The 24,938-nt window shown below is 37.0% G+C and overlaps 1 protein-coding gene across 5 annotated transcripts in view; it reads right to left on the bottom strand.

The window, feature by feature from the left end:
* The window catches only part of DCC (DCC netrin 1 receptor), a 1,219,717-nt gene that overhangs the window by 35,427 nt on the left and 1,159,352 nt on the right, over positions 1 to 24,938 (bottom strand). For 2 of the 5 annotated variants that reach the window (XM_050767870.1, XM_050767867.1), the window contains exons 26-27: positions 12,353 to 12,514; positions 1,028 to 1,240 (exon numbers count right to left, since the gene is read on the bottom strand). In XM_050767870.1, the coding sequence (XP_050623827.1) occupies positions 1,028 to 1,240; positions 12,353 to 12,514 (375 nt within the window). The remainder of the gene's footprint in view (positions 1 to 1,027; positions 1,241 to 12,352; positions 12,515 to 24,938) is intronic. The other 3 variants (XM_050767869.1, XM_050767868.1, XM_050767872.1) reach the window with 3 other exon arrangements.

The raw sequence follows: 24,938 nt of genomic DNA on the forward strand, positions 1-24,938 counted from the left end.
TATTGTAGGTCTGAGTAACAAAAAAGTAGTCAAATGTATTAGCATAATGTAGATTAACCCAGTTCAGCTGCCTGTGCTAAGGAGGCCATCTCAGATTACTTAGACCTACTGAAATTTACTGTCTTATGCCTGATATACTGAGGGTTTTAAGAATTATTCTAATATTTCAAATAATTTTAATTACTAATATTTATTTATCTCTATCTACTTATCTATTGATTTATTCATTCTACCTGTTTCTTGTTTTCCTCCTCCTCTTTCTTCCTCAATCTCTTTTTATCTCTGCCTCTCTGTGATACACTCCCTCTCTCCCTCCCCAATCCTTGACAAAAACAAAATGGAGCTCAAGGTCAGCCCTTTGGGATACTAGGCCAAGCAATAAAATCAATACTGCTTTGGGAATCTGGGACTCATTTCCCATCCCTGCCATCTTATTTTCTTAGAAAGGACCATAGATATGTTGCTTTCTATCAATCTAAATTTTAGTTTCTTCATTTTTAAAATTAGTTGAGTTGTACTCAACACTGGTCTGACATTCCTTGGCCTAGTACTCTGAAATATGTAAGAACTCCTGAGAAATGACTATTGAAAGGCACAAAGAAGAATTATGAGATCCAATCCATTTCTCTAAAAAGTGGTTTTGGAGATCTTTATACCTTTACATCTAGTCTTGGAGTCTAGCTTTAACCCTTAGAACTCATGTGGCAGAATGAAATTAGGGAATCAGGAATGTTTCCAGTATTCTCTAGCAAGCACACCTTATAGCACATATTAAAAATGGTGGACTGGCTTCCAGGATTCATGGACAACTTTCCAAAGGGATGAAAAGCACCTACAACCAATTAACTGCTTGGGAGGTGGGTCATTAAGGGTTATACTACAAGCATCAGTAACAAAAATGAGCATACTGGGCATGTAATCAACATTGAAAAGACATATGACATCTAGGCCTTTTCAAGCACCCTCATGCACTTAAATAGAGGCACCAATAATATGAATTTCAAAAGTGAACAATCGAGTACTTTACCTGGCTGAGACAAAAGTGGTGTGTAAGGGACTTTCGGTTCTATTGCACTCATTGGTGGAGGTAGCAAAGGATTAGCAAAGCTGCGGAGTGGATGAGTTGGTCGAACACAAGCCGTGGGGATGGTTCTGCTTGGCGCCTCCTCACTGTTAGAATGCTCAGGTTGAGATGGGGGCAGCATGGGTGGTTGTTGGGTAGTTGGTCCTTCACTCACTGCTGCAGTGGAGACAAGAAAAGTCATTCATTATTCCTGGACAAAGTCTGTTTTCCTTAAGTCACTGGAAGAGTCCCTGAATCCATTCAGAGAGATGTGATAGGATGTGGTCAGTCTCTTCTCCAAGTTATGAACATTCTCATTCCTCTACCTTCATATACTTATGCAACATGATAGCACTTCCCCTTTAAACAATAGAAATAGATCCAGCAGGACAGGAATTTATCTTTGAGGAAGAGCAGTAAAATACATTGAGCACTGACTATGTTGCCTGAACTGTCTGGGCCCTCTAATCATAAGTGATGAAGAGAGAAAAAAGAGTTATTTCTCCTTTCATAAGCTGCAATGTCAGTGAAATTCAATGTACCAAACCCTGTTACCGCTGCATTATTTTCTACCAGCCAATATGCCAATTTTTCTGTGATTTAAACATGCCATGTCAACTGTCAAACAAATCAGAGTTACAGGATGCTCAGAGGCATTGCTAATAAAATGATACAAATAATAACCACTATCATTATCTTCCATAACAAAATGGAGACACATCTAGCTAAACAGTTGTATGAGAGATGACTCTGCCAGAACAAGTTGCCTGAATGCAGAATTGCAATTTTTCCTCTTTGATAGTAAACCTTGTAATTTGCAGGCAGCTTACAGTAGTTGAAGAGGTTCTGCACAGTTACTGTGACTGCCTATGGGCATTTGGAAAGCTTTGTATATGGAAATACACTTTTTTTTCAGAGAACACAGGTAAGACAGAATAAAATGTTTTCAAAGAAGTTTCTCTTGTTAATGACAGTGAGTGAACCTGAACTATTCATTCATATTCAAAGTTAACAAGTCCAGGTTAAACTTCAAGTGAAACGAGCTGCATAGTAGGTTTAAGTGTTAATAAAATATTTTTTCTGATGACTTATTTCTTATTAAATTTTTGTCAGGTAAATCAAAATGTGGTGATAGAAGATAATATCTTGCTTTTGAAAGAGAATTTGTAACCAGGAAATATTTCAAGATAATTAATGAGATAATTTTGAGACAAGTCTCCCAGAGGCTCAATGAGGTCAGCAAAGTGCAGAGGAATAGAAAGAAAATCTGATAATGCTGAAGGGAATAGAGATTTAAGATACAAAAGATCAAGACATAGAATTAAAGTTATGCAGAAGTGAAATGTGTCTTCAGAAGGTATTTATACTCATTCTTCTATATTCAGAAGGGGTTAGAGGTCTTCTGGGTCACTGAGCAGCCTCCAGGCTTATCCCATTCAGAGATGAAGGTAGAAAGATACAAGGTTGGCTGAACACAGGATGTAGACATACAACAATCAGAGCCAAAATACAGGCAGAGACTTGATAAAAGATTTCTTTGAACAAGGGAAATGAATCAAGGCAGGAAATGAGAGAATCCCAAAGAGTTTGAAGAGAAGTGTCTTATTTCCAGGCTAGGAAATCCTACCAAAGAAGAAAAAAAGAGCAAATGAATGCACACTATTAAGGATAATGTGTACGGCTGCAAGCAAACCAGCAAATCCTTGGTGATGTAGGCTCTCAGATGCGAGGCTTTGAGTAGGTGTTATACAAGGCACTAAATTTCTTTTAAGACTGTAAAGGGGAGAGGAACACTTATGTGCTTGTATTCAAACAGTGTTGTATAATGAGATTTTTGTGAGTGTGGTTCTATAGAGACAATGCAAATTACTTAGGTTTAACTTTGGACTCATTTAGTCTAAAGGAGAATATGACCAATGGTCAATTTTTAGCCAAGACCCAACTTTGGGTATCTTTGTGCCACTGGCCTGAGAGAGATGACATCAAGTCCTCTCCTCTTTGTTCCCATAAGAAAGTTTGCCTTAATGTGGGCCTCCTTGCTAGCAATTCCTTCCAGTCACAGGTCTCAGAGGATGCTTGCGAAATGTTAGATTGCAGGCATTGCTTAGGAGGGAAAGGCAGGCTCTTTCAAGGGTTCCCAAGATAATTGTTGGGTTGGAGAAAATTATTCATCAGAAAGGGTTTGTAATTTCACAGGAGAAGTTCTGGGAAAGTGAAAATGCTTTGGCTTCCACTAGACTGGTCTCTGTGTTCCTCTGTGAATTGTGCATCTCACAAATGAGGTTCCTGTGGCTGTTTCTCTATGCTCCTCCTTTATCTCCAATGGGCCAGCTTTTTATTAAAGGGTCTGTAAATGCCACATTAAAAATATTCATCCAGGGAAAGAAATTTCACAATTTTCCTCAAAAATCTGCCTTAAATAATTCTCTCTATTGAAGATGGATTGCAATTAACCCACATTATATTTTAAACACCGGTTTAGCCATTAAAGGGACAATAATATGTTTATGATGTTTTATTTCCTTCCTTCTTTCAATTTTTCCTTTTCTACCTTTTCTGCATTTTTGAAATAAAATCTACACTATACTTTCATCCGCTTGATCAATTCAGCTATTGATACTTGTGTATGCTTCACGAAGTTCTCGTGCTGTGTTTTTCAGCTCCATCAGGTCATTTATGTTCTTTACTAAACTTGTTATTCTAGTTAGCAATTCATCTAACCAACATTTTCTCAAGGATCTTAGCTTCCTTGCATTGGGTTAGAACATGCTCCTTTAGCTTGGAGGAATTTGTTATTACTCACCTTTTGAAACCTACTTCTGTCAATTCATCAGACTCATTCTCTGTCCAGTTTTGTTCCCATGCTGGTGAGGAGTTGTGATCTTTTGGAGAAGAGGCATTCTGGTTTTTGGAATTTGCAGACAGTTTGGACTGGTTTCTCCTTTGAGATGGAGTCTTGCTCTGTTGCCCAGGCTGGAGTGTAGTGACATGATCTTGGCTCACTGCAACCTCCGCCTCCCAGGTTCAAGCAATTATCTGCCTCAGCCTCGTGAGTAGCTGGGATTACAGGTGCCCACCAACATGCTCAGCTGATTTTTGTATTTTTAGTAGACAGGAGGTTTCACCATCTTGGCCAGGTTGGTCTTGAACTCCTGACCTCATGATCCACCTGCCTCAGCCTCCCAAAGTGCTGGGATTACATGCATGACCCACCACACCAGGTCTCTTAAAGAATTTTCAACCCAGAATTTCATATGCAGCCAAACTAAGCTTTATAAATGAAAGAGAAATAAAATCCTTTATAGACAAGCAAATGCTGAGAGATTTTGTCACCACCAGGCCTGCCTTAGAAGAGCTCCTGAAGGAGGCACTAAACATGGAAAGGGACGACCAGTACTAGCCACTGCAAAAGCATACCAAATCGTAAAGAACATTGACACTATGAAGAAACTGCATCAATTAATGGGCAAAATAACCAGCTAGCATCATAATGACAGGGTCGAATTCACAATATTAACCTTAAATGTAAACAGGCAAATGCTCCAATTAAAAAACACAGACTGGCAAATTGGATAGAGTCAAGACCCATCAGTGTGCTGTATTCAGGAGACCCATCTCACAGGCAAAGACACACAGAGGCTCAAAATAAAGGGATGGAGGAAGATTTACTAAGCAAATGGAAAACAAAAAAAGAGCAGGGGTTGCAATTTTAGTCTCTGATAAAACAGACTTTAAACCAACAAAGATAAAAGGAGACAAAGAAGACCATTACATAATGGTAAAGGGATCAATGCAACAAGAAGAGCTAACTATCCTAAATATATATGCACCCAATGCAGGAGCACCCAGATTCATAAAGTAAGTTCTTAGAGACCTACAAAGAGACTTAGACTCCCATACAATAACAGTGGGAAACTTTAACACCCCACTGTCAATATTAGATCAACGAGATAGAAAATTAACAAGGATATCCAGTACTTGAACTCAGCTCTGGACCAAGCAGACCTAATAGACACTTACAAAACTCTCCAGCCCAAATCAACATAATATACATTCTTCACAGCACATCACACATATTGTAAAATTGACCACATAATTGGAAGTAAAATGCTCCTCAGCAAATGGAAAAGAACAGAAATCATAACAGTCTCTCAGACTACAGTGCAATTAAATTAGAACTCAAGATTAGGAAACTCACTCAAAACCACACAACTACATGGAAACTGAACAACCTGCTCCTGAATGACTACTGGGTAAATAAAAAAATTAAGGCAGAAATAAAGATGTTCTTTGAAACCAATGAGAACAAAGACACAATGTACCAGAATCCCTGGGACATATTTAAAGCAGTGTGTAAGGGAAATTTATAGCTATAAAAGCCCACAATAGAAAGCAGAAAGGATCTAAAACCAACACCATACTATCACCATTAAAAGAACTAGAGAAGCAAGAGAAAACAAATTCAAAAGCTAGCAGAAGACAAGAAATAATTAATATCAGAGCAGAACTGAAAGAGATAGAGACAGGAAAAACCCTTCAAAAAATTAGTGAATCAAGAAGCTGTTTTTTTTTTTTTTTTTAAAGATCAACAAAATAGACTGCTAGCCAGACTAATAAAGAAGAAAAGAGAGAAGAATCAAATAGGCACAATCAAAAATGATAAAGGGGATATCACCACCAATCCCACAGAAATCAAACTACCATCAGAGAATACTAAAAACACCTCTATGCAAACAAACTAGAACATCTAGAAGAAATGGATAAATTCCTGGACACATAAATGGAACATATCTCAAAATAATAAGAGCTATTTATGACAAACCCACAGCCAATATCATACTGAATGGGCAAAAACTAGAAGCATTCCCTCTGAAAACTGGCACAAGACAGGGATGCCCTCTCTCACCACTCTTATTCAACATAGTGTTGGAAGTTCTGGCCAGGGCAATCAGGCAGGAGAAAGAAATAAAGGGTATTCAATTAGGAAAAGAGGAAGTCAAATTGTCTCTGTTTGCAGAAGACATGATTATATGTTTAGAAAACCCCATCATCTCAGTTCCAAATCTCCTTAAGCTGATAAACAACTTCAGCAAAGTCTCAGGATACAAACTCAATGTGCAAAAATCACACGCATTCCTATATGCCAAAAATAGACAGAGAGCCAAATCATGAGTGAAGTCCCATTCACAATTGCTACAAAGAGAATAAAATACCTAGGAATACAACTTACAAGGGATGTGAAGGACGTCTTCAAAGAGAACTACAAACCACTGCTCATGGAAATAAGAGAGGACACAAACAAATGGAAAAACATTCCATGCTCATGGATATGAAGAATCAATACCATGAAAATGACCACACTGCCCAAAGTAATTTATAGATTCAATGCTCTCCCCATCAGGCTACTATTGACTTTCTTCACAGAATTGGAAAAAAAGTACTTTAAATTTCATATGAAACCAAAAAAGAGCTCGTATAGCCAAGAGAATCCGAGGCAAAAAAGAACAAAGCTGGAGGCATCACACTACCTGACTTCAAACTATATTACAAGGCTACAGTAATCAAAACAGCATGGTAGTGGTACCAAAACAGATATATAGATGAACAGGACAGAACAGAGGCCTCAGAAATAGCACTACACATCTACAACCATCTGATCTTTGACAAACCTGACAAAAACAGGCAATAGGGAAAGGATTCTCTATTTAATAAATGGTGTTGGGAAAACTGGCTAGTCATATGCAGAAGACTGAAACTAGATCCCTTCTTTCCATCTTATACAAAAATTAATTCCAGATGGATTAAAGACTCAATTGTTAGACCTAAAACCATAAAACCATAGAAGAAAACCTAGGCAATACCATTCAGGACATAAGCATGGGAAAATACTTCATGACTAAAACAGCAAAAGCAATGACAACAAAAGCCAGAATTGACAAAAGGGATCTAATTAAAGATCTTCTGCACAGCAAAAAAACTATCCTCAGAGTGAACAGGGAACCTAGAGAATGGGAGAAAATTTTTGCAATCTATCCATCTGACAAAAGACTAATATCCAGAATCTACAAAGAACTTAAACAAATTTACAAGAAAAAAACAATCCTATCAAAAAGTGGGCAAAGGATATGAACAGACACTTTTCAAAAGAAGACATTTACGCAGCCAACAAAGATGAAAAAATGCTCATAATCACTGGTCATTAGAGAAATGCAAATCAAAACCACAATGAGATACCATCTCAGGCCAGTTAGAATAGCCATTCCTAAAACGTCAGGAAACAACAGATGCTGGAAAGAATGTGGAGAAATAGGAATGCTTTTACACTGCTTGTGGGAGTGTAAATTAGTTCAACCATTGTGGAAGACAGTGTGGCAATTCCTCAAGGATCTAGAACTAGAAACACTATTTGACCCAGCAATCCCATTACTGGTTATATACCCAAAGGATTATAAATCATTCTACTATAAAGACACATGCACATGTATATTTACTGCGGCACTGTTCACAATAGCAAAGACTTGGAACCAACCCTAGTGTCCATCAGTGATGGACTGGATAAAGAAAATGTGGTGCATATACACCATGGAATACAATGCGGCCATAAGAAAGGATGAGTTTGTGTCCTTTGCAGGGACATGGATGAAGCTGGAAACCATTCTCAGCAAACTAACAGAAGAACAGAAAACCAAACACCTCATGTTCTTACTCATAAGTGGGAGTTGAACAATGAGAACACATGTACACAGGGAAGGGAACATCACATACCAGGGTCTCTTGGGGGTTAGGGGGTAAGGGAGGGATAGCATTAGGAGAAACACGTAATGTAGATGATGGGTTGGTGGGTGCAGCAAAGCACCATGGCATGTGTATACCTATGTAACAAACCTGTACATTCTGCACATGTACCCCAGAACTTAAAGTATAATAAAAAAAGAAATCTAAATTATTATTGTGATTGTAAGTTTAATAGAATGTACATGCATTTGTTAGTCTTTTGAAACTCGGTCTCTCACTTTGAAAATTTTCATATTTCACATGAATTCTGATTATGTCACTGAATTTTCTTTTTCCTAATCCTACTCTTTAATGCTATTCTTCCTCATCAGCATCTCTAAAAACAAAATTGTCTGCATGCCCAGTCTTCTATCCCCAAGTTTTCAACTGGCCCCGTGATCCTGGCTGCAAACGTCATGATGTGGCTTTTGATGGAAGTAAAAATGGCTTTACATAGATGGGTCCCTTCTTTAGCAAAATCCATCCTTAGTACCACATACGGAGAATAGGAAAGTGCCTAATGTACTAGACAGGAGTGAGACGGCCCTTCCTCGAGATGGAATATATCACCAATCCCTAAGGGACAATTTCTGTTGTATTCAAAATGAATATAGTGAACAAGTATAAGATTTCCATATATAATTCATAATTCTTATATTTTAAGTGGAGCAAAATAAATACTTTTTGGAACTGGCTGACATTTAAGGCAGCAAAAACCCTTTAACAAACACAATAGCAACTGCTCCACTGGTGAAATACTCTCATTTCAGATGAGCACTTTTGTCCAGTTCAGACACTGGCTTCAGGACACCTATGTGAAACAAATTGGCTTACAGGTATAACATTTAGCTCTGCCAAGATCTCTAAAAGCAAAGAAACCTGCTTTTGCCCATGACGTGCCCCTGCTCTGCAATTCAGAGTATCGAGTGAGAATCAAATATGTGCTAGCACGGCACTTGTTTTTATATGATGAAATAGTCAGAATTCGTTGTCCAAATAGCATGCAATTACACAGCAGAGTCAAATCTCAAGGTACTTTATAGTAATTAATATCAATACACATAAATAATTGCTATGAAATAACTAGGAAAAATATTGCAAAAATGAAAATGAGGATTTTTCTTCTTTCTAAAAACTACAATATGTGATAGAAGTACAGCAAGCCAATAACTCTAAGCAAAGACTGAGACATGAACACCTCTAGAAACCCAGTTCACTCATTAATCTCAGAAGAATGACATGATGCAATATTGTTACATAACCCTAGTTTCTTACAGCCTGGATTTTTTTAAAGACCTTCGAGAATAATCCATGATCTCCATTGCACTCCTCATTTTATCTAGGTCAAGTTTCATTTATTAGTTGATTTTCCATTTGAGGGGAGAACAGAGGCAGAAAAATAGCATGAATAAAGCTGACCAGACTTCTCACTAGTTAAGACAATGTCAGAACTAAAAGGAAAAGTGGAAATCACTTAAACTGCTCCACTACCATCTACTTGTTTCAAAGACAAGAAAGTGGGGGCACCAATTTTGTACTGATTTGTAGAAATGAGGCCTCAAGACTACCTATTGGTTGAAGTTTTCAAATACAATGCAGCTAAACTGTTCCCTAGGGATAACTCATTTGCTTATTGAGACTAAGAGGAGTAGTGCAGTTACTTATTAAGAGGAGGAAATATTTGTCCATCACAACTATATAAATATTTACTGATAGGTCAGCAAATACATGTACTGCAAATGTATGTACCATATCTTTTCTTTCCTTATGGTCAGAGAGAAATTCTGCTTTATTTGTGCCTTCAGAAGGCACAGACCTTTGGGACAGGACTTTAGTGATTCATTTCTTATAAAACTCAAAAGGTCTTTCAGATAACTTTGGAGGAAAAAAGAGTTTCCACCTTGGCAAAGTCAACTTTTTCTTTTAATACATGTGCCTTTCTATGTTTCCCAAGGCGACTAATAAGATATATCCACCCAGATTTATGAAATGTTTTCTGCTTGAGAGAGAACAGGAATGTTTAGTGTTCTCTAAGGCATTTAGAAACTAATATGGAATGGTGGGAAATGGGAAGTTAATTGTTTCTGACAGTGATTTAGAGAATATTTAGTTTCCTAGAAAGGAGGGTGAGTTTTATTTATTTTTATTTTAAGCAATCACTTGGAACACATATTAGATCTTAGTCCCTTTGCATTGCACATAGCTTTGTTCAAAAAATTCTTGATGAATGCCTAAAGATGTATTTTAAAAATCTGTAAAATTTTGGGCAGGAGTAGAACATTCATTGATTTTAGATAAAGTTAAAAAATCACTAAGCATTTTGTCATATAACTACTTTTATTTAATAATCCTTACTTTAAAAAATAAAAATACCTCTAGAGAATAAATATTTTAATAAATTAATTTCTTTTCTTTTCTTTTTTTCTGCCTCAGCCTCCCAAGTAGCTGGGACTATAGGCGCATGCCACCATGCCCAGCTAATTTTTTTTGTATTTTTAGTAGAGATGGGGTTTCACCTTTTTGTGAGGATGGTCTCGATCTCTTGACCTTGTGATCTGCCTGCTTCAGCCTCCCAAAATGCTGGGATTACAGGCGTAAGCCACCTCGCCTGGCCCAATCAATTTCTAATAGATTTTATTTATAGAGGCTTTTGAGGTTCACAGGAAAACTGAGCAGAAGGAACAGATATTTCTCACATGCCTCCTATCCCACATACACCCAGCGTACTCACTGTCAAAATCACAGGTCACACATGAGACTTTTGACCACAGATAAAAACAAATTTTATACTAGCCGATTCCCTTTATTCATTTTCATTGAGCTTTAACTTTTGGAATCATTTTCCCTGTGATTCAATAAGAGAGAGTTTCACATACTGTACCCATTTAAGAGAAAAAAGGAAAGAGTAAATTGATGTTGGACCTCAATGAATAAATTTTCAAAAGAAAACTATGCCTTTAAAAAAAGGGACAAGAAATGAGTAACACAACATGAATAAAAATAGTGAATTACTAATTTTAAAAGTCCTGAATTTTGGCTTGTACCAGTCATGATGGAGAGACCTGATAAAGGTCATTCTACACATTTTTTTTTTTTTTTAATTTGAAATAGAGTCTAGCTCTGTCATGCAGGCTGGAGTGCAGTGTCACACTCTCAGCTCACTGCAACCTCCACCTCCCAGGCTCAAGAGAGTCTCATGCCTCAGCCTCCCAAGTAACTGGGACTATAAGCATGGGTCATCACACCCAACTAATTTAGTAGAGACAAGGTTTTACCATATTGGCCAGGTTTGTCTCCAAATCCTGACCTCAAGTGATCTGCCCACCTCAGCCCCTGAAAGTCTACACATTCTTTTCATATTTCCCTTTAAAGTCAGAGAATATACAAGACATCAAAAGAGTGTAGGAGACAACAGACCAATAGGGAGAATACTAAACTAACATTAAAACTTGTCTTTTTTTGTTGCAGACAGCTACATTTTAGAAGTGAAGAAGGCACTTGTGGGCTCACAATTCTTTGACTGGAATTCCATTTCCAGTTGTCTTGGGATTTGATCATTTTGGTTGTTAGACTTTCTACATCTTTCCCATGTAATTCCCTTCGATGCAGTTTGGGCAACTATTTTTCCTCGAGTTTTTGCACACAACTCTATTCTGTAGATATTATGTACAGTGAGAACAGAGAAAATAAATCTAATTCTCCCTTGGCAGATCTCTGATGCCTTTTAATTCTAACCTTGCTATAGCTAGACGATTTATGATTTCTTAGAGCTGTCCCTGTTTGGTTGGAAAAATATACCTTACCTCAAAAATATATTTTATTGTTGTTACTATCATATCTATTACAAAACATCCTATCTCACATGAGCTGCTGAGTTACTTGTTCTTAACTAAGAGATGAAAGCCATAGAACTGATTTTAAAATGCTGTGTTCAAAAAAAAAAAAAAAAAAAAAAAGTCAAATGGCACAGTAGAAATCACCAGGGTGTATATAATAGCTTGACAGTCTCTTTTCATACCTTCCTTCAAATAAATGAAATACTACCTGTAAATCCTTTTTTTTTTTCTGATAATTTTTAAAGCTGAAAAAGTATCACTTTAAAGAAATCTAAAGCATTCATCCAAGTATTGGTTCATCAGCTATCAGTGAGACATAACCAACAGATACCAAATATGTTGGAAGATATCACTTGATTAGTAATTTCCTATTTAATAGGACATATTAATTTCAAGCACCCATCACATCATTGTTCGATGGAACCACTTGACCTTTGTTTTCCCACCACTTCCCCTGGTATTGCCAGTGGAGTGTGCTGTGGAAAGGTGTCTAGGGAATCAGTACAAATGCACATGAGTTAGGATCCAAAGTACTGTGTTGGGAAGGAACATTCTAGTACCACAGTCATAGGGAAATTAACCTTTATAAGGGATAAGAAGGTCAGAATGCAGCACATTTCACAAGACACCTTTGCTATTATTCATTTGTTCTTATTAAAAAGAGAGGAAAATGCATTACACTGACTTCTTCCTGCTCCGAAACCTCGGTCCACTGACAGTGTTGGGAATGGCACAGGCCGGAGAGTGAACTGCGGGTGGGGATATCCACAGGTGGGAGACGGGAGGATTCCTGGGTACTGGGCACTTTCTAGGGTCGGCACAGGGATGGCACTCACAACAGCTGCAAAAGAAAAAGGTTAATGGGCTTTTTGAATCTTATGTATTCACTCAACAAGCAAAAAGAAAATGGCGGAATTTTCAGATCCTCAAATCTATACACACTCTTCATAGTATCAAGTAGGTTCCCTCACTTACCTCTCTCCACCAATCCCACTTTTTACTTTAGAAAAGACAGCTCACCCCTCAAGCATCATACTATGAAATATTACCCTGCAGTTTAAAACTTTCCAGGGCTCCAAACAAAGAAACAGTTAATCAAGTTTCCATAAATCCACTTTAACATTTTATTTCGGTCATGCTGTTTGTTTGTCCTAGTCTTAGGCTTTCTTCTAAGGATGAACTATGGCATTAGAAAGGTTAGATTGTTCACAAGTCAAATATATTGTATACAGTGGGCTGAAAAAGTGTTGGGAATTTTCCATTAATTCTGTAAAAGAATGTATTGCTCTTGAGGGACAGTCCAGAAACAGAGAGAGAGAAGCAAGGTATTGTCTCAATGGTCATACTTAGGATTTATCTTTAAATAGAAAATATCTTCAAATACCCAAATCAGTGCAGGTGAGTGACATATTAAGTGTAACTGAATGTTTTTCAGGAATATCAACATTTTTTAGTTATACTGGCTGAAACCCACAGATAAAAAACATATACAATATCTTCTAGGTTTAGAAAGTATTGTTCAATTTCATTATTCAATAGCTATTCAATTATATATTATTAAATATTCCAATTGTAGTCAATCTTTATCTTATATTATCTTATAAAATGTTTAGTATTCCCTATCTTTTATCATGCCAAAACAAAATTTAAGTCAGCTACCTGAATGATCAGTTTTAGCTGTATATTCCTGTCTATGAAATTAATAAAATAATTTGTTATTTATTTAGATGGTAATGCCAATAACTGGAGTTTAACATATATATACCTGCATGCACATTTACCAAATGAAAATCTTTTCCTTTGTCATGTTTCTCATTTTATAACTTACAATCATAGATACAAATTACACTGCATATTGTAAATCAATGAGAAACAACATATAGATTTCTTTTAAATTCTAACTTAAAATTCAGATTAAATATATAAAAGATACAAGATTTTAAAAAGGCTGCTTCTAGTAAACTGGCTATTAAAATTATATACCAGAATTTATTTTTCAGTATATTTATAATATTTCTTAAAATAAATATGAACATGTGTACTTGAACTGAAAAATGAAGTCAGACTGTTTCAGATATAAAGTATTTTGATGGGCTGATTTGACAACAAAGAGTGATTCTGCTAATCAGATTAAATGATGAGTATTTCCTATAAATTGAATAAAAACATAATTCACTTAAATCATTTAAACAAAAATCACTTTAGTGAACATCTAAGTGATATTTCAATTTTCCTAATCTTGTCTTTATTTTTCAGTAAAAAATTGTTGAATTTTATTGGGTTTTTGTTCTATCACAAATTCAAATTATTGCTTTGGAGTGTAGTGTGATGACATTAATATAATTTTTTTTTAAAATATATGTCACTGTGTATATTAGAAGTTTATGACATGATGTTATGAGACACATAGATAAATGTAGATAGTAGGTTGGTTACCATAGTGAAGTAGATTAACATATCTATCATCTCACAGTTACTTTTGTGACAAAGTAACAAAGTAACTAAAATTTACATATTTAACAAAAATCCCTAATACAATACAGTTGTATTAACTTCAGTTCTCGTGCTGTAGATTAGGTCTCTAGACTTGTTTATCTCACATGTCTGCTATTTTGTATTCTTTGGCCTACATCTCCCCATTTCCTCTCCCCATTCCACCTGTAGGAACCACTCCTTCATTTTCTATCTCTGTGTATTTGAGCTTATATATGTATTATTTCACGTATATATTTCACATATGAGATTGTTAAGAGGTTCATACTACCCAAAGCAATATGCAGATTTAACACAATCCCTATCAAAATTCTAATGGAATTCTTCACAGAGATAGAAATAATCTTAAAATTTATTTGAAACCACAACAAATATTGAATAACCAAAGCAATACTGAGAAAGAAAAACAAAGTTGGATGCCCTGCACTTCCTGATTAGAAATTATGTTAAAAACTACGGTAATCAAAACAGCATGGTACTGGCATAAAACAGAAGTGTAGATCAATGGAACAGAATAGAGAGCCCAGAAATAAATGCAAACATATATGGACAATTAGTTTCAACAAGAGCACAAAGAAGACACTATGGGGAAAGAATATTATCTTCCATGAATGGTGCTGGGGGAATGACTTTCACATTCAAAATAATGAAATTGGACCCTTATCTCACACCATATAGAAAAATTAACTCAAAATGGACAAAATACCTATATGTATGACCCAAAAAGTAATGCCTAGGAGAGAGCATAGGGGAACAGCTCCTTGACTTTGGTCTTGTTTATGATCTTTTTAGATTTTTACACCAAAAGCTTGGCTTCAAAAACAAAAATAAATACATGAAACTGCACCAGACTAAAAAGCTTCTGCACAGCAAAGGAAATAATCACCAAAAGGAAAAGGCAACCTAATCTTGTCTTTATATATTGTTACACAAAGTGCTTCTCTGTGAAAACAACTTTCAATTTTATTTTAAAATTACTTGATAAATTTTGGTACAGCTTTTTATTGTGAAGCTCCTAGAAAACAAGAAAGTAAATAACTTGAATGAGCAACAAATACTTCTGCAAGTGAGGTGGTTTCTAACATTTTCATTTAGAGCACAATTGAAGGAGAATCTCAGGTAGTTGTTAGTTGAAAAATTATCAAAAATAACAGAATGAGAAGTCACAATGTGATTTTGGCATGTAATTTGGGAGAAGTTCAAATTGTTCAGTGATTGCTATAAAGATCTCATTGTTATAGTACTCATTCATGTACATATACACACTATTATATATATATATGCAAACATATACAAAGGTTTCACAGTGTTTAGATCAATAAAAAGCACACTGGACTGGAGTTAATGCAATAAGCAACATTCATACATGGGTATATGCAATTAATGTACAAAAAGCCCCATTCATGTCATTAAGTGATAACACTCCAATAAAATTTTACTCTATATGCCATTGTAGAGAAACACTAATTGTAATGTTAAGATCCACAGGAAAAGGCCGGGCGCGGTGGCTCAAGCCTGTAATCCCAGCACTTTGGGAGGCCAAGACGGGCGGATCACGAGATCAGGAGATCGAGACCATCCTGGCTAACACGGTGAAACCCCGTCTCTACTAAAAAATACAAAAAACTAGCCGGACGAGGTGGCGGGCGCCTGTAGTCCCAGCTACTCGGGAGGCTGAGGCAGGAGAATGGCGTAAACCTGGGATGTGGAGCTTGCAGTGAGCTGAGATCCGGCCACTGCACTCCAGCCTGGGCGACAGAGCGAGACTCCGTCTCAAAAAAAAAAAAAAAGAAAAGAGCCACAGGAAAGAACATTAACAATTAACTGGAAATACAAACATAAAATAAAATTTTGGTTTATATAAATTTTATGCTGCAAAATGTAAGATATATAATCAATAAAAGACCTGCAAACATAAAAATATATCATGTTTGTATGTTAATCTGTGGGGAAAATAAATTGTAGATTCTAGTTCAAGGAGAAAAATGAGTGATGTTAACTTCTATCTGTTAAGGCTCACATATTTTTTAAGGGGATGATATTGGTATCAAAGTACTATGGTATTTTTATGCTTTTAGATTGGTTTAAAAGTATGTTATACCAGAAAAATTTCATCTTTCACAGGTTTTTAATGTATAACAAAATATTTTAAGTGTCAAATTTTATATATATGAGGGGATACATAGTTTTTCTAAATTATTTTAGAGAAGACATGAATGAACATTTGAGAGTAAGTGGTACAAAGCACAATGCCTCAATAAAGATATTTTATAAAAAGCACATTATGGATATATAAACACATAAACAGGCTCCAGAAAAAGGGAAATTTTTAAAATGACAAGGAAACTTTCAAAAAGAATCAGAGATTCAAACCAGGTACCAGCCAAAATGTTATAAACTCCTTAAAGAAATAAGTTATAATTTTGTTGTCTTTGTGTCTTTTCTAGTACAGTGCTACAGATACTTCATATTTTTCAAGTGAGTTAATATGAAGGATTTTCTAGGAGTATTATTTAGAAATCTGTCATTTTAACACACTGGAGACTTTCACAGTGACTTGACGTATGATTTAGTCTCCTGGGGTATATAGTTACTATAACTATAATAATAATAATAATAATAATAATAAAGTAGTTGAACACATTTGTAAATATAAGCCATACAAGAGCATAAAGTCTATTTTTAAACAATTCAAATTCTCAGACTCTGAGGCAGTCAACTGAATTATTTCACCTGTCTTACTCATCAAATGGATCACTGCAGTCATTAAAGTGGATTGCTAGATTGCAAAGCATTCTTGATATTGATAATTTTTACTCATAAATGTGACAATGTTAGTCTCCTTCAGATATAGAAGATATTCATTCCACAAATTATGCACACTATATTTTCTTATCAAAATGATCATAATACAAACAATAATATTATTAACAAATATTTCACAATACGTTTAGAAAAAGAGTTTCATAAGTATCTTCTGATTCGGAGCCAAACAAATTTGGAGAGAGAAACATAAAACAATTTTGCAAGCCATATAATTTTTTAGTTAGAGTACTGAGAGCACTCTAGAGACTAAACTTACACTGCAGTTCCAAGTCTTTCATTACTGAAGAAAGAAATTTTACTTTCTAATAGTTTTGTATTTTTGCTACTGACCTGATTACAAAGGCTTTACAAATAATAAAACTTCTTTCAAAAATATAAATCTGTTGTATGTTTCTGCATCTCAAAAGTGCTCATTATTTCATGACATGAAATAGAATAGCCAGTATCCCAAAGCTTTGATCTTGAAGTATTTCATTCTATGATTCATTTCAGAAAAGGCACAGAAGTCTACATTTACTTATAACAAAAAATAATCATTCTTAAAGTAAGTTGGATAAAACATTAGGTATTAAGGTATCTTTAGGTATTTTTCCCCTTGATGTCAGTTTTGAAAGTCGGAAATACACACACACAAACACACACACACACACACACACACACACACAGGCTTCAACTCAAAGTATTAGCTTCACTGCTATATTTATGTAAAACAGCTCAGAGAGCAATATCATCTAGCATTTTCAATACATATCTGCTGTGTGGCAAAACATGACAAGAAATCTGTTCTGACACAGCTTTCTGACAATTCAATTTATTTCTGACATTGATGCACAAAGATTTCTCAAGTAGAAATTCCCTCACCAAATTACCTAGCTCCCTGAACAAGGCACATTGGTATTTAAAAACTTCCATAATATTCTTTAAAATGTTAGCACTAAATACTACCTATAGGAAATCAAAAGTAAAAATGTTTTTAAGCTACAAGATTTAAGAAATAAGAAAACCCTCCCTAGATATTTCTCAACATGGTACTTGATGGAATTGAGAGATTTGTTGAGGAGACGAAGGGGACAAAGATAATGGTATGTCGAAATGAAAGAGCTTAACTGAAATGATTTTTCATTCTGCCTCTTTTTATCTTTTCTTTTCCAGAATGACCTGTATATTATCTGGGACATTTGGAAATTTAGCCTCTATTGTCCTTGATACATATTCATATCTCCTTCACATTTTCAGGTGTTCTTTGATAAGCAAGTGTCCCAGCATGACATTCACAAGTACCCACAAACACCATGGAGGGTCGCTTTTGGAAAAGCCCTAAGAGTCATAAATATGTGCTTTGCAGTTATTCTTAACATAATGGTAAAGAGTCCAAATGCTGAAGTAAAACTGCCTGGATTCGTTACCTAATTCTACTCCCTGCTAGTGAATAAGCGTCAGAGCCAGTGTCAAAGATGCCTCCCACTGATCCCACCTCATGGGGTTCACAAGCCTGTGGGGTTCCCTTGCACATTTTACCAGGATTGGTCTGGTGACCAGTAGAATGTGGCAGAAATGACATATATCTCTTCTAAGGTAAGGTTTAAAAAGATTGCACATGCTCACTCTCTTTCTCTCTCTCTCTTCTCTCTTTTGGATCACTCATGCTGGGGGAAGTCAGGTGTCACATCTTGGGGAATCCAGGTGTTATGTCTTGAGGGCAGGCCAGCAGACCTGTGCACAGGACCATGTGGCAAGAAACTAGATCCTCAGCTCAAGACACTGAAAGAAACCTCATGAAATAGCTTGAAGCTCTGACCCTGAACCACCTAGCTAAACCACTCTTAGATACCTGATTCTCAGAGATGCTATTGAGAAAATAAACAATAATTGTTTTATGTCGCTACATTTTGGGAGTAATTTGTTACATAATAATTGTTAGCTGTACGTTGAAGGGCAAATTATTCAAGCTCTGCTTTTCAGTTTCCTTATCTGCAAAATGCAGTACTGATTTTATGGTGTGGTTGTGAAGATTAAAGAGATCATCCACAGAGAAGCGCAACAGAGTACAGGGTTAGAAGTCAGCAACCCATAAATGTTGGGCATTGTAATTAATTTTCAAGGCTGCAAGAGATGCAACCAAAACTGCATGGAATATCTTTTAGTTGAAAATACTGTTTAAAACATCCTGTCTTACATTTGAAAAAAAAGAAGAAAAAAAAAAAAGAGTGCCATGCATTAAGATAGAGGCAAATAAATAATAGTTTTTAAATTCAAATTTGAACCTGAGGGAAGTATGACCCTGAAAGATTTTTGACATGAGAAAGATAATTTCTAGTTCAAGTTCTTGTTTTGTCATTTGTTAGCTAAAGGAAGGCTGTTAATTTATTGAAGTCTATCTGGCCCAATTTTAATGTGGTTTATACCCACTTTCCAAGATGAGATAGAATGTGGACTGGATGGCTTAGTGCTTGCCACAGCAGGGGCTATGTGTTAAGATCAAACAGAGTGAACTGTGAGAAGGAAACTTTAAGACCCCTGTAATCTCCTACTATACTCCTTCTATCTGGACCTTTACTCCTTCTATCTATCTGAACCTTTTCAACTGAGATCTTCTCAAATGAGATGTGTCTATGAAGCCCAGATATATGAAATAGTTGTGAACATCTGTGCATACGTTTTGGCTCCATGATATTAGACAGAAGATGAGGCTGTAGGAAAAACAGACTCTGAACTTGTTCCATGGAATTCCTTTGAGATGAGCTTACGGTATCACAGTATTCTTTTCTAAGCAGACCGGAAAGATTTTCTCAAAAAATTGTGCATCCATTTGCCTTAGCCATTTATAAGTTACCCCCAGATCCCCAAAACCTTGATGAGACAGGAAATGTTGTGAGGTTGGACGAATAGGAACAGCTCCAGACAACAGCTCCCAGCGTGAGCGACACAGAAGATGGGTGATTTCTACATTTCCAACTGATGTACTAGGTTCATCTCACTGGGGCGTGTCAGACAGTGGGTGCAGGAGAGGGTGCAGCCCACCAAGTGAGAACCGAAGCAGGGTGAGGCATTGCCTCACCTGGGAAGCACAAGGGGTAAGGGAATTCCCTTTCCTAGCCAAGGGAAACCATGACACACAGCACCTGGAAAATCGGGTCACTCCCACCCTAACACTGTGCTTTTCCAAGGGTCTTAGCAAATGGCACACCAGGAGATTATATCCCGCGCCTGGCTTGCAAGGTCCTGCACCTGACTTGGAAGGTACCTCACCCACGGGTCCTCCCTCATTGCTAGCACAGCAGTCTGAAATCTAACTGCAAGGTGGCAGCAAGCCTGGGGGAGGGGCGCCCACCATTGCTGAGGCTTGAGTAGGTAAACAAAGTGGCCAGGAAGCTCGAACCGGAACTGGGTGGAGCCCACCGCAGCTCAAGGAGGCCTGCCTGCCTCCGTAGGCTCCACCTCTGGGGACAGGGCATAGCCAAACAAAAGGAATCAGAAACCTCTGCAGATTGAAATGTCCCTGTCTGACAGCTTTGAAGAGGTAGTGGTTCTCCCACCATGGAGTCTGAGATCTGAGAATGGAGAGACTGCCTCCTCAAGTGGGTCCCTGACCCCCGAGTAGCACAACTGGGAGACACACACCAGTAGGGGCAGACTGAGACCTCACACAGCCAGGTACCCCTCTGAGAGGAACCTTCCAGAGGAACAATCAGGGGGCAACATTTGCTATTCAGCAATATTCACGCTTCTGAAGCCTCCACTGCTGATACCCAGGCAAACAGGGTCTGGAGTGCACCTCCAACAAACTCCAACAGACCTGCAACTGAGGGTACTGACTGTTAGAAGGAAAACCAACAAACAGAAAGGACATCAACACCAAAACCCCACTTGTACATCACCATCTTCAAAGACCAAACGTGGATAAAACCACAAAGATGGGGAAAAAGCAGAGCAGAAAAGGTGAAAATTCTAAAAATCAGACCACCTCTCTCCTTCCAAAGGAATGCAGCTCCTCGCCAGCAACAGAACAAAGCTGGATGGAGAATGACTTTGATGAGCTGAGAGAAGAAGGCTTCAGATAATCAAACTTCTCCAAGCTAAAGGAGGAAGTTCGAACCCATTGCAAAAAAGCTAAAACCCTTGAAAAGAGATTAGATGAATGGCTAACTAGAATAACCAGCGCAGAGAAGTTCTTAAATGTGCTGATAGAGCTGAAAATCATGGAACAAGAACTATGCAACAAATGCACATGCTTCAGTAACCAACTCAATCAGATGGAAAAAAGGGTATCAGTGATTGAAGATCAAATGAATGAAATGGAGCAACAAGAGAAGTTTAGAGAAAAAAGAGTAAAAAGAAATGAACAAAGCCTCGAAGACATAACAGACTATGTGAAAAGACCAAATCTATGTCTGATTGTTGTACCTGAAAGTGACAGGGAGAATGGAACCAAGTTGGAAAACACTCTGCAGGATATTATCCAGAACTTCCCCAACCTAGCAACATTCAAATTCAGGAAATAGAGAGAACACCACAAATTCAGGAAACACAGAGAACACCACAAAGAACACTGATAAAATAGACTTTAAACCAACAAAGATCTTGGAGAGAAACTCCAAGACATATATTTGTCAGATTCGTTGAAATGAAGGAAAAAATCTTAAGGGCAGCCAGAGAGAAAGGTCGGGTTACCCACAAAGGGAAGACCATCAGACTAACAGCAGATCTCTTGGCAGAAATTCTACAAGCCAGAAGAGAGTGGGGGCCAATATTCAACATTCTTAAAGAAAAGAATTTTCAACCCAGAATTTCATATCCAGCCAAACTAAGTTTCATAAGTGAAGGAAAAATAAAAACCTTTACAGACAAGCAAATCTGAGAGATTTTGTCACCACCAGGCCTGCCGTACAAGAGCTCCTGAAGGAAGCACTAAACATGGGAAGGAACAACCAGTACCAGCCACTGCCAAAACATGTCAAAATGTAAAAACCATCAATGCTAGCAGAAAACTGCATTAACTAATGAGCAAAATAACCAGCTAACATCATCATGACAGGATCAAATTCACACATAACAATATTTACCTTAAATGTAAATTGGGTAAATGCTCCAATTAAAAGACACTGAATGGCAAATTGGATAAAGAGTCAAGACCTATCAGTTTGCTGTATTCAGAAGATCCATCTCACGTGCAGAGACACACAGGCTTAAAATAAAGGAATGGAGGAAGGTCTACTGAGCAAATGGAAAACAAAAAAAGGCAGGGATTGCAGTCCTAGTCTCTGATGAAACAGACTTTAAACCATCAAAGATCAAAAGAGACAAAGAAGGTCATTACATAATGGTAAAGGGATCAATTCAACAAGAAGAGCTAACTATCCTAAATATATATGCACCCAATACAGGAGCACCCAGATTCACAAAGCAAGTCCTTAGAGACTTACAAAGAGACTTAGACTCCCATACAATAATAATGGGAGACTTTAACACCCCACTGTCAACATTAGACAGATCAACGAGACAGAAAGTTAACAAGGATATCCAGGAATTGAACTCAGCTCTGCACCAAGCGGACCTAATAGACATCTACAGAAGTCTCCACCCTAAATCAACAGAATATACATTCTTCTCAGCACCACATCGCACTTATTCCAAAATCAACCACATAGTTGGAAGTAAAGCACTCCTCAGCAAATGTACAGAGAACAGAAATTATAACAAACTATCTCTCAGACCACAGTTCAATCAAACTAGAACTCAGGATTAAGAAACTCACTCAAAACTGCTCAACTACATGAAAACTGAACAACCTGTCCTGAATGATTACTGGGTACATAAAGAAATGAGGGCAGAAATAAGGATGCTCTTTGAAACCAATGAGAACAAAGATACAACATACTAAAATTTCTGGGGCACATTTAAAGCAGTGAGTAGAGGGAAATTTATAGCACTAAATGCCCACAAGAGAAAGCTGGAAAGATCTAAAATTGACACTCTAACATCGCAATTAAAAGAACTAGAGAAGCAAGAGCAAACACATTCGAAAGCTAGCAGAAGGCAAGAAATAACTAAAATCAGAGCAGAACTGAAGGAGATACAGATACAAAAAACCCTTCAAAAAATCTTTTTGAAAAGATCAACAAAATGGATAGACCGCTAGCAATACTAATAAAGAAGAAAAGACAGAAGAATCAAATAGACACAATAAAAAATGGTAACGGGGATATCACCACTGACCACACAGAAATACAAACTACAATCAGAGAATACTATAAACACCTCTACGCAAATAAACTAGAAAACCTGGAAGAAATGGATAAATTCCTGGACACATACACCCTCCCAAGACTAAACCAGGAAGGAGTTGAATCCCTGAACAGATCAATAACAGGTTCTGAAATTGAGGCAATAATTAATAGCCTACCAACCAAAAATCTACAGGACCAGAAGGATTCACAGCCGAATTCTACCAGAGGTACAAGGAGGAGCTGGAACCATTCCTTCTGAAATGATTGCAATCAACAGAAAAAGAGGGAATCTTCCCTAACTCATTTTATGAGGCTAACATCATCCTGATACCAAAGTCTGCCAGAGACACAACAAAAAAAAGAGAATTTTAGACCAATATCCCTGATGAACATCGATGCAAAAATCCTCAATAAAATACTGGCAAACCAAATACAGCAGCACATCAAAAAGCTTATCCACCACGATCAAGTGGGCTTCATCCCTGGGATGCAAGGCTGGTTCAACATATGCAAATCCAATAAACATGATCCAGCATATAAACAGAACCAAAGACAAAAAACACTTAATTATCTCAATAAATGCAGAAAAGACCTTTGACAAAATCCAACAGCCCTTCTTGCTAAAAACGCTCAATAAATTCGGTATTGATGGAACATATCTCAAAATAATAAGAGCTATTTATGATAAACCCACAGCCAATATCATACTGAATGGGCAAAAACTGGAAGCATTCACCTTGAAAACTGGTACAAGACAGGGATGCCCTCTCTCACCACTCCTATTCAACATAGTGTTGGACGTTCTGGCCAGGGCAGTCAGGCAAGAGAAAGAAATAAAGGGTATTCAATCAGGAAAAGAAGAAGTCAAATTGTCCCTGTTTGCAGATGACATGATTGTATATTTAGAAAACCCCATGGTCTCAGCCCAAAATCTCCTTAAGCTGATAAGCAACTTCAGCAAAGTCTCAGGATACAAAATCAAGTGCAAAAATCACAAGCATTCTTATACACCAATAACAGACAAACAGAGAGTCAAATCACAAATGAATTCCCATTCCCATTGCTTTGAAGAGAATAAAATACCTAGGAATCCAACTTACAAGGGATGTGAAGGACCTATTCAAGGAGAACTACAAACCACTGCTCAGTGAAATAAAAGAGGACACAAACAAATGGAAGAACATTCCATGCTCATGGATAGAAAGAATCAATATCATGAAAATGGTCATATTGCCCAAGGCAATTTATAGATTCAATGCCATCCCCATCAAACTACCAATGACTTTCTTCACAGAATTGGAAAAAACTACTTTGAAGTTCATATGGAACCAAAAAAGAACCCATATTGCCATGACAATCCTAAGCCAAACGAACAAAGCTGGAGGCAACATGCTACCTGACTTCAAACTATGCTACAAGGCTATAGTAAACAAAACAGCATGGTAATGGTACCAAAACAGAGATATAGACCAATGGAACAGAACAGAGCCCTCAGAAATAATACTACACATCTACAACCATCAGATCTTTGACAATCCTGACAAAAACAAGAAATGGGGAAAGGATTCCCTATTTAATAAATGGTGCTGGGAAAACTGGCTATCCACATGTAGAAAGCTGAAACTGGATCCCTTCCTTACATCTTATATGAAAATTAATTCAAAATGGATTAGAGACTTAAATGTTAGACCTAAAACCATAAAAACCCTAGAAGAAAAC

The sequence above is a fragment of the Macaca thibetana genome, chromosome 18 (genome assembly GCF_024542745.1).
Source record: "Macaca thibetana thibetana isolate TM-01 chromosome 18, ASM2454274v1, whole genome shotgun sequence".
NCBI classification, from domain to species: Eukaryota; Metazoa; Chordata; class Mammalia; order Primates; family Cercopithecidae; genus Macaca; species Macaca thibetana.